This window comes from Monomorium pharaonis, chromosome 4 (assembly GCF_013373865.1).
Source record: "Monomorium pharaonis isolate MP-MQ-018 chromosome 4, ASM1337386v2, whole genome shotgun sequence".
NCBI lineage: Eukaryota > Metazoa > Arthropoda > Insecta > Hymenoptera > Formicidae > Monomorium > Monomorium pharaonis.
This window is the reverse complement of record NC_050470.1, coordinates 19734970-19751993: the sequence shown is the minus strand read 5'-3', so window position 1 is coordinate 19751993 and position 17024 is coordinate 19734970. Positions and strand designations below refer to the sequence as shown.

Below are 17024 nucleotides of genomic sequence, written 5' to 3'. Positions count from 1 at the left end.
ACGTGTGTGAAGTTAGCATCTCAAAGTTTAGCATCTCATAAAAATACTGCAGAATTACTTGCATCCAGCATAGTTCTACAGTTCTTGATAAGTTTCAACAATAGTTCCGTTGAATTATCTATTTTAATTAAGGGGATGCTGGAGTTATCTGTTTTACCAACAAAAAGATAGTAATTTTTGTTTAACAATATCTTTTTATTTCTTTTATAGATTTGGAAATCCTTCTCCAGAATAAAAGAATACGCATTGCTATCAGTCTGTGGAGTGAAATTTCCTCCAAAAACGAGAAAAAATTGTTAATTTGCTGTCACATCATAACAATGTTTGCTTAATATAAAAGATCTACAGTTTGTACCTACGAAATTTGTATTCACAGACTAGTAGACGACGAAAACAAACAGTGTCGAGTTTCGAAAATTAGATTTTAGTGCCTAATTGAGACGAAATTGTTAAACGAAAATTTAGGTTATATACGCGTAAAAAGTCGATAAGTAGAGCAATAAAAAAATATATTTTTTGTCCTCGATATAAAGTCCAATTCACAGATGGATATTAATATGTGTACTTTAATTCTGGAAAAGAATTTCCAAATTTATAAAAGAGATATATACGAAATCTCATTAATGATGTGCATGAATGACTCTACATTATCGACCTCGATCAAGTTTGAGAGGCAGTCCAGCATCGCCTTAAATTTTTATAAATGAGATGCTAACTTCCAAAATCACATAATAGCATCTCACCGTATTTCGAATATACGACCACAGAGAAGACTAAATCTATAGAGTTCTATCGTTTAGAGACATCTTATCAATAGTTCTGATGATTAATTTAATAAAAAAATAATTTTTTGTTACAAAACATACGTATATATGCGTGTACGTCTGCGCACGTGGATTTGGTGTAACTGGCATCTCAGATAGACAAAATTAATTAATTTAAAAATTTTAAAAGTATTTTTCAACAACTATCTAGATTTCTAGATGGAAAACTTATATTTATAGGTCTAGACATGAGATGCTGGTTGAATATCGACAGTTCTATTTCTTTTAACGCAGTTCCCATATAGATACGGACACGTACAATAATTTTCTAAAAAGTTTCGGTAATATAAATAATTAAAACATTTTTTAAACAATTATTTTGCCCGGAAAACTTGAATTTTGAGAGCTAGACGTGAAGTGCTAATCGAATATCGACAGATTCATTTATTTTAACGCAGTTTTCATATAGTTCCGGACGCGTACAATAATTTTCTAAAGAGTTTCGGTGATATAATTAATTAAAACATTTTTTAAACAATTATTTTGCCCGCAAAACTTGAATTTCTAAGGCTACACGACAAGTGCTAATCAAATATCGACAGATCTATTTATTTAAACGTAATTCTTATATAGTTATGGACGCGTACAATATGTTTCTATAAAGTTCAAATGATATAATTAATTAGAACATTTTTTAAACAATTATTTTGCCCGAAAAACTTGAATTTCTAAGGTTACACGACAAGTGCTAATCGAATATCGACAGATCTATTTATTTAAACGTAATTCTCATATAGTTAGGGACGCGTACAATATGTTTCTATAAAGTTCAGGTGATATAATTAATTAGAACATTTTTTAAACAATTATTTTGCCCGAAAAACTTGAATTTCTAAGGCTACACGACAAGTGCTAATCGAATATTGCCAGATCTATTTATTTGAACGTAATTCTCATATAGTTCGTGACGCGTACAATATGTTTCTACAAAGTTCAGGTGATATAATTAATTAAAACATTTTTTAAACAATTATTTTGCCCGAAAAACTTGAATTTCTAAGGTTACACGACAAGTGCTAATCGAATATCGACAGATCTATTTATTTAAACGTAATTCTCATATAGTTAGGGACGCGTACAATATGTTTCTATAAAGTTCAGGTGATATAATTAATTAGAACATTTTTTAAACAATTATTTTGCCCGAAAAACTTGAATTTCTAAGGCTACACGACAAGTGCTAATCGAATATCGCCAGATCTATTTATTTGAACGTAATTCTCATATAGTTCGTGACGCATACAATATGTTTCTACAAAGTTCAGGTGATATAATTAATTAAAACATTTTTTAAACAATTATTTTGCCCGAAAAACTTGAATTTCTAAGGCTACACGACAAGTGCTAATCGAATATCGACAGATCTATTTATTTGAACGTAATTCTCATGTAGTTCGGGACGCGTTCAATATGTTTCTATAAAGTTCAGGTGATATAATTAATTAGAACATTCTTTAAACAATTATTTTGCCCGAAAAACTTGAATTTTAGGGCTAGACGTGAAATGCTAATCGAATATCGACAGATCTATTTATTTTAACGTAATTCTCATATAGTTCGGGACGTGTACAATATGTTTCTATAGAGTTCAGGTGATATAATTAATTAAAACATTTTTTAAACAATTATTTTGCCCGGAAAACTTGAATTTTGAAAACTAGACGTGAAGTGCTAATCGAATATCGACAGATTTATTTATTTTAACGCAGTTTTCATATAGTTCCGGACGCGTACAATAATTTTTTAAACAGTTCCGGTGATATAATTAATTAAAAAATTTTCTAAACAATTATTTTGCCCGAAAAACTTTAATTTTAAGGGCTGGACGTGAAATGCTAATCGAATGTCGACAGTTCTATTTATTTTAACGCAGTTTTCATATAGTTCTGGACGCGTACAATAGTTTTTTATAAAGTTACGGTGTTATAATTAATTAAAACATTTTTTAAACAATTATTTTGCCCGGAAAACTTGAATTTTCAAGGCTAGACGTGAAGTGCTAATCGAATATCGACAGATTTATTTATTTTAACGCAGTTTTCATATAGTTCCGGACGCGTACAATAATTTTCTAAAGAGTTCCGGTGATATAATTAATTAAAACATTTTTTAAACATTTATTTTGCCCGAAAAACTTGACTTTTGAGGGCTAAAGGTGAGATGCTGTTCAAATATCGACAGTTCTATTTATTTTAACGCAATGCTCATATAGTTCCGGACGCGTACAATAAGTTTCTAAAAAGTTCTGGTAATATAATTAATTAAAACATTTTTTAAACAATTATTTTGCCCGGAAAACTTGAATTTTTAAAGTTAGACGTGAAATGCTAATCGAATATCGCCTGATCTATTTATTTATTTTAACGTAATTCTCATATAGTTCCGGACGCGTACAATAATTTGCTATAGAATTCAGGTGATATAATTAATTAAAACATTTTTTTAACAATTATATTTCCCGGAAAACTTGAATTTTGAGGGTAGACGGGAAATGCTAATCGAATATCGAAAATTCTATTTATTTTAACACAGTTTTCCTATAGTTCCGGACGCGTACAATAATTTTCTAAAGAGTTCGCCAGAAAGTGAAAGTTTTGAAAATTGATTGAAAATTAACAGATAACATTACATATAATATATTATAATTTTTAATTTATTTAAAGGGGGATAAGTATGGAGATAAAGTATGTAAGAGTGATATTAAGAAACATGAAAATATAATATAATCACTAATTTGTGTTTAGTGAGTGAGAGAGGGGCTGAGGGGGGAGAGTGGGAGAGCGTGAGAGATAAAGAAGAGGATTAAATAAGAAAGTAAAGTGTAAGAGTAATATTGAACAATATGAAAATAATATAATTAATATCATTAATAATATAATTAATAATTTAGAGAGTGGGAGAAGGAGCGTGAGATAGAGAAGGGCATTAAATATGATAAAGTGTGTGAGAGTAATATTACAGAAGAAAAAAAAGTGCAATGTTCAATATAAAAATGCTATAAGTGGCGCGCGCGAAGCGCGCGCAATGTTGTGTTCTAGTAACTTAAAAAAAACTCTCCTTTCCTATTCTCCATCTCTCCCTTTCTCCCTCTCTCTCTCTCTCTCTCTTTCTCTCTCTCTCTCTCTCTCTCTCTCTCTCTCTCTCTCTCTCTCTCTCTCTCTCTCTCTCTCTCTCTCTCATTTTAATTATTCAGACTACCTAATTTTCTTTCTTTTTTATTCTTTATTTGTTTCTCTCTTTCGTTTTTTTATTTCGTTTCTCTTTTTTCTTCCTCTCTTCTTTTACGACAATTTTACCTTAATTTTACAAACTGTCATGCGACTATCATATTTAACCCTTTAACGTCAAACCAGCACTGTTTCGTATTGTACACTTTAATCATTTAGCACTCAGTGAAAATGACAAAAATATCTATAAGAAATACACATCCAAGTATTTTTGAGTATGCTCTTTCCGGTTCTGATCTTAAAAATTCGAAAAAATTCCACATTTTTGATGATTTATGAGATTAAAAAAAAGAACCTATTTTTTACAGGTTTGTTGGTTTTAATTTGAAATTTTGATCATAATACACCTTTGTTATTTGGTCGGAACCTTTTTAAACCGTGCAATTTTTGTTTGTACTTAAAAATTATGTGCTTAGTAAACTGAATTTCACCATGGCGGATGCAATATGGGGGTCGGAAAATACTAAAATTTCGCTTTTTTCTTATATTTATCATTAATAATTGATTTCAAATATGCATAAAACCATTCTGATTGATGTAATATAATCACAAAATAACACTAACAACAAACAAATATTGCAGAATCCAAAATGGCTCCTTGAAATATTGAATATATCGTAAAAATTAAGGATTTTCTCGATTTTTTTGCACTTTCTTCGAAAAAATTGTATGAAATTTAAAAATTCACATTTGTTGGGGATTGGAAAATTTTAAAATAAATAATATTATGTTTATGTAACTGTATATGATAATGCGCACAATCAAATATATACTAACTTTTGTTTGAATGAAGTTGTGGCCAATCATTATTACATGTATGAATATGCAAAAATGTATATATTTATATATATGTATATGTGCATTTATCTACGCACGTGCGCGTCTTTATGTGCGCGTCTGTGTGCACGCGTGCATACGCTTTTTCTCAACATCTTTTGCCACTGATATAATCAATGTTGCCTGATTCTGATCGCGAGGAGGTAGGTGCTTATCGAAAATCTTTTTGGTTTTTTATTTTTTTCTTAATTTTTTATATTTTTTGTCGCCTTTGAAGTTTTTAATTTTTTTTACATTTTGTAATTTATATTTTTTATTTTTTTTATTATATCTTTTTCTATTACATATCGTTTTTTTATGTTTATTATTTACATATTTTAAAAAGCTATCTTGCATAAGTATGAATTACAATTTTCACAATATTTATTAGTTCTTACTTTACATTTAGCACCAGAGCAATATTTTTGTCTTGTCTTTGTCTGCCACTTGTGGTCATGGAGACATTTTTTTTCGATTTAGAAAGATATGCTTTACTTATACTTAAAACAAGCTCTTTTCTTATCAATTTTGTTACTTGGTTGTTAGCTGTGTTGTATAAAACAGCAGCGCTTGATCGAATGAAATCGAAAGAAAAATGTCTCCATGACCACAAGTGGCAGACAAAGACAAAACAAAAATATTGCTCTGGTGCTAAATGTAAAGTAAGAACTAATAAATATTGTGAAAATTATAATTTATACTTATGCAAGATATGCTTTTTAAAATCACATATGTGAATAATAAACATAAAAAAAACTATATATAATAGAAAAAATATAATTAAAAAAAATAAAAATATATAAATTTTAAAATGTAAAAAAAATTAAAAACTTCAAAAGCGACAAAAAATATAAAAAATTAAAAAAAAATAAAAAACCAAAACGATTCTCGATAAGCATCTACCTCCTCGCGATCAGAATCAGGCCACATTGATTATATCAGTGACAAAAAATGTTGAAAAAAAGTGTATGCACGCGTGCACACAGACGCGCACATAAAGACGCGCACGTGCGTAGATAAATGCGTATATACATATATATAAATATATACATATTTGCATATTCATGCATGTAATAATGATTGGCCACAACTTTATTCAAACAAAAGTTACGTTAGTATGTATTTGATTGTGCGCATATTATCATATACGGTTACATAAACATAATATTATTTATTTTAAAGTTTTCCAATCCCCAACAAATGTGAATTTTTTAATTTCATACGATTTTTTAGAAAAAAGTGCAAAAAAATCGAGAAAATCCTTAATTTTTACGATATATTCAATATTTCGAGGCGCCATTTTGGATTCTGCAATATTTGTTTGTTGTTAGTATTATTTTGTGATTATATTACATCAATCAGAATAGTTTTATGCATATTTGAGATCAATTTTTAACGATAAATATGAGAAAAAAACGAAATTTTAGTATTTTCCGACGTTTCGACCGCCATATTGCATCCGCCATGGTGAAATTCATTTAACTAAGTACATAATTTTTAAGTTTAAACAAAAATTGCACGGTTTAAAAAGGTTCCGACCAAATATCAAAGGTGTATTATGATCAAAACTTCGAATTAAAACCAAAAAACCTGTAAAAAATAGGTTTTTTTTTTAATCTCAAAAATCATCAAGAATTTGGAATTTTTTCAAATTTTAAAGATCAGAATCGGAAAGAGCATACTCGAAAATACCCGGATATGCATTTCTTATAAATATTTTCGTCATTTTTACTGAGTGCTGAATGATTGAAGTGAACGATACGAAACAGTGCTAGGTGACGTTAAAGGGTTAAGTGACTCGGTAGTCTGTTCGGAGGAAGTCAAATTTTGGCGAAACGCGAGAAGCTCGTCCTTGTTAGCGAAATACACGATCTCACAGAAATCGCAGTAATTTTTGTCAAAATAATCGTGTTGTTTTGATATGATTGTCAATAACTTTTAACCCTTTAACTGTGGGACAGAAATTAAAGTTCTGTACCATTTTTGTGGTAAAAAATGTGGATTTTATCCACAAATTTATTCTTTACATTTTTGGAATCGTTGATTCTGAATTTGAGATCAGAATTTTAAAATTTGAAATGACGGATCCAATATAGAAACCTATATTTTCAAGAAAATTTGGTTATTTTTAAAAACTTTGATGCGCTATATTATATTCGCCATTTTGAATTTTGACAGAAAATTTAGCTTTAGCGACCCAAAAAACCCGTAGAAACTTATTTTTAAGAAAATCTGATTATTTTTGACAATTTTGATGTTCCATATTGGATTCACGATTTTGAATTTTGCAATTTAGACTTTAAATTCGAATTTAACGACTCCAAAAATTTTGGAATACTTGCCACTATAAGGTTTTGACTGATGCAATGGCGAGGTTCGATTTGCTCCCGGACAATGGTCATGGTGAGTTAGCATTGATAACGGTGGTTGAGTCGTGCAAACAAGTGTAAACTCACATGAACCAGGAGACTGTTGATTAACATTCTAAAGAAAACTGAGTCCGAGAAAATTGTAAGATAATTACTTCGGAACGAAATTGAAAGAAGTTACTGTGCTAATATCCGGCTCGAAGGATTAAAATGTTTTGAGAATTGCGGTTGAGAGTTAGAGAGAAATTAGCACTTTGTTTTAAGTCTGAGTTTATTTTAATCATTGCCCGCTACCAGTATACAATTTAAGAGCGCCAAACCGAGACTGAATTCGACGAAAAAATAAGTCGAATCGAAGACGAACTAAAGTAAGAGACGCTGTGGTATTAGCAAGTACAAAGGGAGGAGACGAGCGAAAGCGACAGACAAAGCAAAATAAACAGAGCTGATATGATCAAGAAGGAACATCGAGTTTGAAGGCGATATATTGAAGATATAGCTTTTATTCAAACAGTTACAATATATTATTATTATTAGAACAGTTGATTTATGCGGAACCATGTTTTTGTTATTCGGTCGCGTTTGCGTGGTATTTCGCGGTTGAGGTTTTACTGCGGGTCGCGCGACAAGAATGATATTTTGGGTAAGTGCCGTGTAGCGGAGTGTGATAATAGGCTTCTCGACGCTATTTTTTAAATTAGCTCTGTGTTTCCACGAATCGGACGAGTAAATATTCGAGAATGAAATGATTTTCCAAGAACTGCTTGGAAGAGGCCGAGAACACTTTGCCTGCTGTTTCCGTATCTTTTAAAAGATGGCTAAGCGAAAACGGGAAACTCGGCGGAGGCGGAGAACACTCAACTTTACACTGTCGACTTGGGATGTAGGATGCAGAATGGAGCTAAAAACGCTAGACTAAGTTGAAGAACACTCTATCTTAAGTTCCACTCCGGAAAGCTTTTTGGAGAGATAGTCAGAGGATCGCATGCGGCTGGATATCGTGAGAAGTGATTTGTATGATTTGCGCGGCCTTTTTACTGCTCTGGAGTTTTGGTAATTTTGATCATGCTTGGTATTTCCTGGTTTTAGCATCCCTATGATCGGGTGCTAAGCGTATTGCCGAAGCGCGTGTGTGCGTCTCGTCTTACCGGACGTAAGTCGTAACTTTCGAAGCTAATGGTTGTGTTTCGAAACGTTTAGGTCGGTCTTACGCTTGTATTTCAGCCCGAACGGTTAGATAGTCGGGCCGACCGAGGCCAATGTTTGCCGAGATTATTTCGGAGTGCTCTGCTACATAATAGCAGTATTTTCAGAAGCACTTCCTCATTTTTTCATATTTCTAACCTAAATTAAAAACATATATAACTTGAAATTCATTGTGATCCACTGCGTAATTTAAAAAATTGTAAAAATAGTGTTTTTTTCTTAAGTGTTGAAATGACAAAGGACTTCTAAATAATATATTTTCTTGTTATACGCTTTAAAAAAATATATATATAAATGATATGGAAATGATATGGAAACAGAAAATAAATATGTTATTTATAATATTGTTTATATGATTTTACCAATAAAATTTGCTGATTGCTAATTGATATTTATTGTTATAGACGGACATTAGAATTTGGAGAGCTATACAAGTACGTTCGTACCACCAAAATTATAATTGTTATATTGCAATTGCATGATTAAATATAATATTAACCAATAGGGTACCTCCGGTATATGTGCCGTACCTATCTTACATTTTGCCGTATATTATAAGGGGTAGAACATATGGTCACACATAACTGGGACAATCAAGATAAACAAAAAAGACAAGAACTACTTATACTTTATCTTTTACTATACCTGTACACTTATAATGAAATACGTATGAAAAAGCATTTTACGCTTCTTACAAAGAAAGAGGGAGGGAGCGGGGGAAAGACAAATCATTTTATATAGGTTGTAATATATTATTGCACTACATACACTGAAACTTTAACAAATTGATTTAACTCATAATGGTTTTATACATATATTAATAATAAAAAACTGAAAATATAACAATAATAATATAACATAAAGGTAATATAACAAAGTGATTGTAAGCAAATTAATTCACATCTTATATTTTTTCTGATATCTATGGCTTAAATTCTTGCGCAATGTAAATGCTGGAGTTACCCTATATTTTAAATTTAATGAAATAAATGTACATTGAGCAAATAAATGCATGTAGCATGATAATTTAGTTTATTCGTATTTTTATAGCACAAATTGAAGTATTAACCCTTTGAGGTCACACTGGGCGGTTACCACCTTAAATCTAACACGTTATATTTTTCTAATCTAAGAATATTATAATTAAGCCATATATTATAGGCTTAAGAGATTGCCCAGTCAATGACAATGAGCGTTGTCAATTTGGTAAACAAAAGCGACGTGCATTATGTAGCAGTAAAAAAATCAAAAGACAAAAATGTAGTGTCCGTTGTGTTCAAGGCCTATGTGTGACGATCACAGGATATATTTATGCACTGATTGGTAGAAGTGATTAATTTTTTAAAATAAACACTATATATTTAATTAATACTTTGAATTTTTTTAATGATAAAAATATAATGAACTTGATTTTTCTATGAAAATACCTGTTTTTCTCATATTAAAATATTCCATGTTTAGTATGCAAAATAAATAATCTTTTTTAAAAGGAAGACTTGAACAATAAAAGTTTAAATTTTTAGCTGAAAATATTGAAAATTAAAAAAGTTATGATTTATTTTGTAAAAACTTTTTTGAATGTTGCAAGATTCAAGAATTTTTTTAGGTACTAACGTTTTTAGATTTTTGCGTAAATAATATCAGAATACATTTTCCAAACAATTAAGTTTATTCATGAATTTTTTTGTTATTACATCTTTGATAATTTCATAAATACAGCATTTAAAAAATGACAATGGGTGGTAATCACCCAGTGTAACCTCGACGTTCGAAAAAAAGTGTATTTTTGAAGGGTTAATACTAATATATTAATATTAATATTAATAAAACTAAAATTTTATGTATTCTTTTAAAACTTCGTGAAATATTAGGTGTATAAATTCTCGGTCTTTAAATTTATTTATTTATTATAATTTACTGTTGCAATTATTTAAATTGGAGTTTGTTCCGTTATGTTCGGGTATTCTAACACTAATCTGTAAAACTAAAATAACTGACTAACAGATGGCATAATCTAAAAGAATGAGTAGTGAACAAGATGTTATTTGAAAAGCAGCAAATTACTTGTAATGAATAAACATTGAATTTACTGAAAAAAGGCCGAAAAATAACTTTGTACACTTAATATGCAAGAAAAAGATTATTGTAAGTACATTTATTAATTATATAATTAATAATTTGAATGTATTGAAGGAAAACATTTATAGTGAAATATGACTTGATTTATAAATTCCAATATATTTGTATTGTATGTTATTTTGTGTCAACAACACATTCCAAGACATCAAAATTAAAGCATTTATTTTGACTCTCAATAATAGACACTTTTAGATAATTTTGTAAAAAATGATTGTAATGAAATGTTTTAAAAAACATTTTACAGTTTGAAATTTTTACCTGATTAATATTTTAGTATAATATTTTAGTATAATATATATTTTAGTAAATAATTTTTTTATAAATCTACAATAATTCAAATAAAGATGTGTTAAACTTTTTTACAAACTTTAAAAATTTTATCATCTGAATGAAAAATTGCATACAAATATATATTTTAGCTTTTGGAAATGTAAATTTTTGTCTTTCACTTGTGTATTTGTTGAACGTTATGTGGTATTTTTTTGACAAATTATTTGACATTTAAGCAAAAGTTTTTTTTTTTTTTACTTTAATATTGAATAACTAAAAAAATGTTGAAGAAGTACATTCCTGTCTTTTTGAATTGTAAATGTTAAATTATACTAGTTTAGAAAATTTTTTTTTTAATTATTTTGAATTGGAGAAGATGTCAATATTTAAAAAGTTTTAAATATTGAGAACATATCTTAGGCCAAACACAAGTTTTTTTCGGTCATTTCCTTCTCAAAACTAGAATTGAATTGTATGTTATATGATGGAACATTAATAAAATGTTAGTCTCAGAAAAATTTTAAGTATAAGCATAGTTTTGGAAGTACAGCAAGTTAAAATAGTCAAATTTTCAATATTGTTTAAGCACAACAGATATAAAAAGAAAGTTAAACCTTATCAAAGAATTTATTATCAAATAATGTTATTTAATGTCAATGTCACTAAATATTAATATATTAATAATTTTTTTGAGATGATAAATAATGTTTATGTATATAATATTAGTTACTTATAATTTCCTTCTACATGAAATAAACATGTAGATCCACTGCTTGCATTGTTATTTTAAGAAATTATCTTTTTTTAGATGTGATTTTCTGTTAAAGAGTTAGTTTAACAAAAAAGAGATAAGATTTTTCCGACATTTTACAAATACTTTTTATTTTAAACATTTTTTTTCGTCTTTGCACTTGTTTTTGAGAAATATAACAAATTTTTTTTTAAGTAGTTTTATCTCTTAAAAAATTAAGGGATGGAAGAGTTGGATGATTTTTTAAAGAACTCTTTTGACTAAATTGAAGTCTTCGGCACACGATACGATTTTTCCATGCTAGATTGCATGCGAAACATCTTACTACATATCCTCATTGACTTACGATTGTAATTATCCGAGTCAATCAGGACATAATATGTACATAATAGACGCTTCGTATGCAATTTAGCATAAAAAATTGTATCGTGTGTTGAAGGCTTAATTCTAGTCAATAGTAATTCTAGTCAAAATCTTATTATAAAAAAGTTTTAACTTTTTGTTTTTATTGTATATGGATAAAATTGAAATTTGATTATTTTGACACATACTTTCAATATCTACAAAACTATTTATACAATATGTTCAATTTGAAATGTTTCTGATAATTAATGTACCAGACCTATTATATATCACAGTATTTGTTTGATATATAATTTGATTCAAATTTTAAGAGCTACAAAATTTGAAGCCTTTGACATTTTTACCAGCACGTCAAGTGTTTCCAAAATAATAGAGAATTATGTACAAATTCGTTAAAAATAATTTTTTGTAATAGTTGAAATTTTTGTAAAAAAATTTTAACTAAAATTATCTGAAACTTTTATTCGAAACCATGTAGATATTGTTCTTTTTTTTTTAAATACATTTTTTTATTTCAATATTTTATACTTTTTAATCAACGACTCAAAGAATGTAAAACATAAAAATATCTGTATCACGAACAATAAAACAAGTCTAGCAGAAAGCAACAGAACTCTATTTTCTAAGCCCTTATGGATTAGAGAATAGAGTTTACAGTTAAAAAGTAAGATATAGAAGTAACATATTTTATAGGAAATAAGCAACATGGTTTTTGCTTAAAATTTTAAGGGAATCCTGGGCTGCTTCTCAAACTTGATTGGGGTCGATAATGTAGAGTCATTCATACACATCATTAATGAGATTTTATATATATTTCTTTTATAGATTTGGAAATTTTTTCCAGAATTAAAGTACACATATTAACCCTCAGAGAACACACCTATTTTTTCGATCACGAAGAACACTGTGGGTCAATCTGACCCTACACACACTTTGATCGTCCACCATTTTAAATTGACGAGTGCGATCAGCTTAAAAAAATTTCCAGATGTACTTAGAACATTGTTAAATCAATTGATATAAATAAAAAGTGCTGTTGGAATTATTTATATATTTTAAAAAATTCACAAAACAATTTTTTTTTTGTTTTTTTTTAACGTAATTTACGAAAAAAATTGTATTTCTGGCTAAAAATTTACGTGTGTATTCTTGAAATGTAGTAAAATCAAGAAAAAAAATTGTACTTTAGTGTACCTTAAAAAAAGATATTTATTTTGTTAGGTAATAAAAGTGGTTTTTAAGTTAAAAAAATTAAACATTTTTGTGAAAAAATTTTAGAAAAATTTATTTCTTATTACATATATGTGAATACTTCATTATTTAAATGACTTGTGATAAAAGTTAACTTATTTATCGTCGCCGTCGGCTTCACTATAATCTGAATACGACGTGTCAGTGTTTAACTGTGCTGACATATTATCTTCCTCAGAAGAACTGTTGTCATCGAAATATTCTTGCTCGACACGTACTAAGGCATTCTGAATACGTGGCCGCAAACTATATGCCATCGTGCTCACTATTGAAAAACCGACGCTTAGTACACAATAAGGTTAGAATGACCCTGCACCGACTTCGAATAATGCCCAACACTTATTAGGTATTTACAATCAAATTTGAGGTAAGGGTCAAATTGACCCTATGTGTTCTCCGAGGGTTAAGGGGTTAGTGGCAGTCAGCAGGCTAAAAAAAAAACGCACTTTTTTGCGATTTTTTGGAGAGACTTATTTATATTTTTAAGTAAAACAATTTTAATGTATTATAAAATAAGTTTTAAGGAATGTCTACAAAAATTTTTATGCAAAAATATTCATTCGTTTGGGCATAACAGCCGATGGCGTGGACGGCCTTTTAAAAAAGCTGGCTTGCGGTGGGCAAGATTTTTTGGGACTGGATCATATGTAAACAAAAATACGGATGGATTTAAAAAATATATTAGTTTGGCGGGTCCCTGATCGAAGGATTTTGGAAAGAAATTGGAAACAAAATGGCGGACCTTGGAAGTAAAAACTCAATTTTTACCTAAAAAAAGCGTTTATTTTGACAATAAAAAAAGTATATAAGAAAATAAAAAATTCTTTGGTCAGGGACCCCCTAATTATGTACGAAAGAAGTCTTTAAAATTTCAGGACTAAACGTTGAACCGTTTTTCAGCAATCTTGCTCACCGATTTGAAAAATGCTGTTTCGAGAAAAACGCATTTAAAGTTTTAAGTTCGAATTTGATTAAGTTGAAAATTTTTTTGTAACTTACACTGAGTTGTCTATTCCAAGGTCATACAGAGTATTTTTCCGACAGAGTTGCTTCTAAAATATCAATGCAAATATACACACATACCAGTATTTCTAACAATAGCACAGAGCAGCTGCTGCCGGTGCACCGGACTACCTGCTCCGAACAGAGCAATCGTTACAGCTTTATAACTCCGTCCCTTTCAATCAAATTAGCTTGAAAATTTCAGGGAATATTCTTAAAATATTCTGCTTTTAGGAAATAGCAAAATTAAAAAATCGATTTTTTTAAAGTTACTGACTGCCACTGACCCTTTAATATCAATCTGTGAATTGGATTTTATATTGAGAACAAAAAAATTTTTTTTATATTACTCTACTTATCGACTTCTTCTAAATTCGCACTTACACATACATATGAAATATTCAGATACATTATTCTCTTCTACCTCATTTCTAAAAGCGCTTTGTACGTATTGAGTCTTTAAAACTTAGTGCTGCAGATTAAAGTCACGAGACGACTACACAAAAGTATAATTTTCTAATTTTTTTTTGTTTTTCGCATGAAATTATAATTATTCTTTGTTATTGTTTATGCTTTAATTCTGGAGAAGGATTTACAATTCTATGAAATCAATTAAGGGGATGCTGGAGTCTTCTATTTTAGCGATTGAATTTTGTAACCGTGAATCTTGTATGCCTATTGGCTACGGATAGCCGCGGGATTCAGGGTCCGGGCGGCGGGCTCGAATAAGTGAGAAAACGGTGTGTTCGGTATAACGTTATATTTATTTAATAATTCCTTATTCTACTATATACAATATCTTACGCTACTATTTACAAGGAAGTATCCTCGTCGTGCGAGGCGATTCGAGGCTAATTATTTTTGGATACTTTGCTCTTAACTTATTTATGTAGAATTAAAGTATAGACAATAACAAAGGGTGGGTAATTACAATTTTATGTGAAAAACAAAAAAATTAGAAAATTATACTTTTGTACAGTCGTCTCGTGACTTTAATCTGCAGCACTAAGTTTTAAAGACTATACGTATAAAGTAACTGTTATGCACTCTTATAATTACAGGAAAGAATAATAATGTGCTTTCAGAAATGAGCTAAAAACTTTGATATAAAAGAATAATATATCCGAAAATTTTATGTATGTGTGAGTGCGAATTTGGAAGAAGCGATAAGTAAAGTGATATAAAAATTTTTTTTTACTCTTGATATAAAATCCAATTCACAGATTGATATTAATATGTATACTTGAATTCTGGAAAAGAATTTCCAAATCTATAAAAAATATATATACGAAATCTCATTAATAATGTGCATGAATGACTTTACATTATCGACCTTAATCAAATTTGAGAGGCAGTCCAGTATCCTCTTAAAAGATGTATCGGACTGAAGTTCAAAATGGTACAAAGTTGCTAAAAATTTGTGAAATTGTTCTTTTAGTTTCCCTAATGTACTGCAAAAAATTGAAAACGCATCCACTAAACAGTTGCTGAGTTATAACTATTTTAATTTTTACTGATTTTACATGATATCCTTTTCTATCTTATGGAAAAAGACGATCTTGACGGATGAAACAGCTAAAAAATTATAGAAGAAATAGTACCAATGTTTTGAATTTTTTTGTACATCTAGTATATGAATAGATGAAAATATCTGCCAAGTTTCAATTGTTTTCACTACACCGTTTTAAAGAAATAAAATATAACTTGAGATAATTGTGCATTTTTACTGTCAAAAGTTTAAACTCATAAGTGAAAAAAATTGCAAATACGTAAAAAGTACCTTTGTAAGAGTAAAAATAAGACTCCAACTATTGTTGAAGTTTTTTACATCTAGATTTACTATGCGTTAGGCATAGATATTTAAGTATTTCAAATTTCATGCACTTTTGTCTAAGATTGTATGTCCGATACACCCTTAAGAGCAAAGCGTATCCAAAAATAATTAACGTTTAATCGGTAAAACAGACGACTTCAGCATCCCCTTAAGACAATATTAATCTTTTTTAAAGGATTGTTTTTATTTTTATTATCTTTTTTTTTAATCCTCCTTTAATCCTCATATCTAAAAAAAGGCATGTAAAGTCGATTGCTCGCATTTCTCGAAGTTTATTGTTGTCGCTTTTCCGCGATGCCGATTGGTTTTCTCGCTGCGTTTACTTTGTGTTGCAAGAGTAGCTGTCATTGCGACTGAATTTTGACAGCTGATAAATTTATATAGATATTATATCTATACAATTATTGTTGTGATTTATTTTTAAAAAGTAAAAAGTAAAGTAGCGCGCGCGAAGCGCTACTTACTGTAGTGTCTAGTTTAAAAAAAGTAGATGTAATTTGGATGATTTTTCGCAAAGTTGCATCACTTTGAAGATTGCCTAAAAATTCGGTCAAAATTTTTGGGTAATTATTCAGTTTAGGGCAGACAGTTTCGATAACCTTGACCTTGACATATGTTATCAAGGTCACTCTCTTGAGTGACCTTTGAAAGATTTTAGCTGTCGCTCGTGATTCGTTAAGAAATTATTAACAAAAAAGGTTTAAATACGACACAATTATTCAATATAGGAATATATCGGATGCGTTTGCAACTTTCTATGTGTAGCGAGGTTTACCTTCCCCCCTGCTTACATAGCGAAACGACATTCACACTTGTGCTTTACCATAAGGGTGTGCGACTTTAGATTTAAAATTGTGGCTAAATAGCGAATTTCAAATATGATTAATAACTTTTTAATGAATCATGAGCAATTGCTAAAATCTTTTGAAGGTCACTCAGGAGGGTGATTTTGATAACATATGTCAAGGTCAA

At 29.4% G+C, this 17024-nt stretch overlaps 1 protein-coding gene across 7 annotated transcripts in view; it reads left to right on the top strand.

Moving 5' to 3' along the window:
- The window catches only part of LOC105836759 (protein spire homolog 1), a 325078-nt gene that overhangs the window by 67546 nt on the left and 240508 nt on the right, over positions 1-17024 (top strand). For 6 of the 7 annotated variants that reach the window (XM_036285176.1, XM_036285175.1, XM_036285174.1 and 3 more), the window contains exon 7: positions 8847-8876. The exons of the other annotated variant lie outside the window; for it this stretch is intronic. In XM_036285176.1, coding sequence (XP_036141069.1) covers positions 8847-8876 — 30 coding nt within the window. The remainder of the gene's footprint in view (positions 1-8846; positions 8877-17024) is intronic. 7 annotated transcript variants of the gene reach the window in all.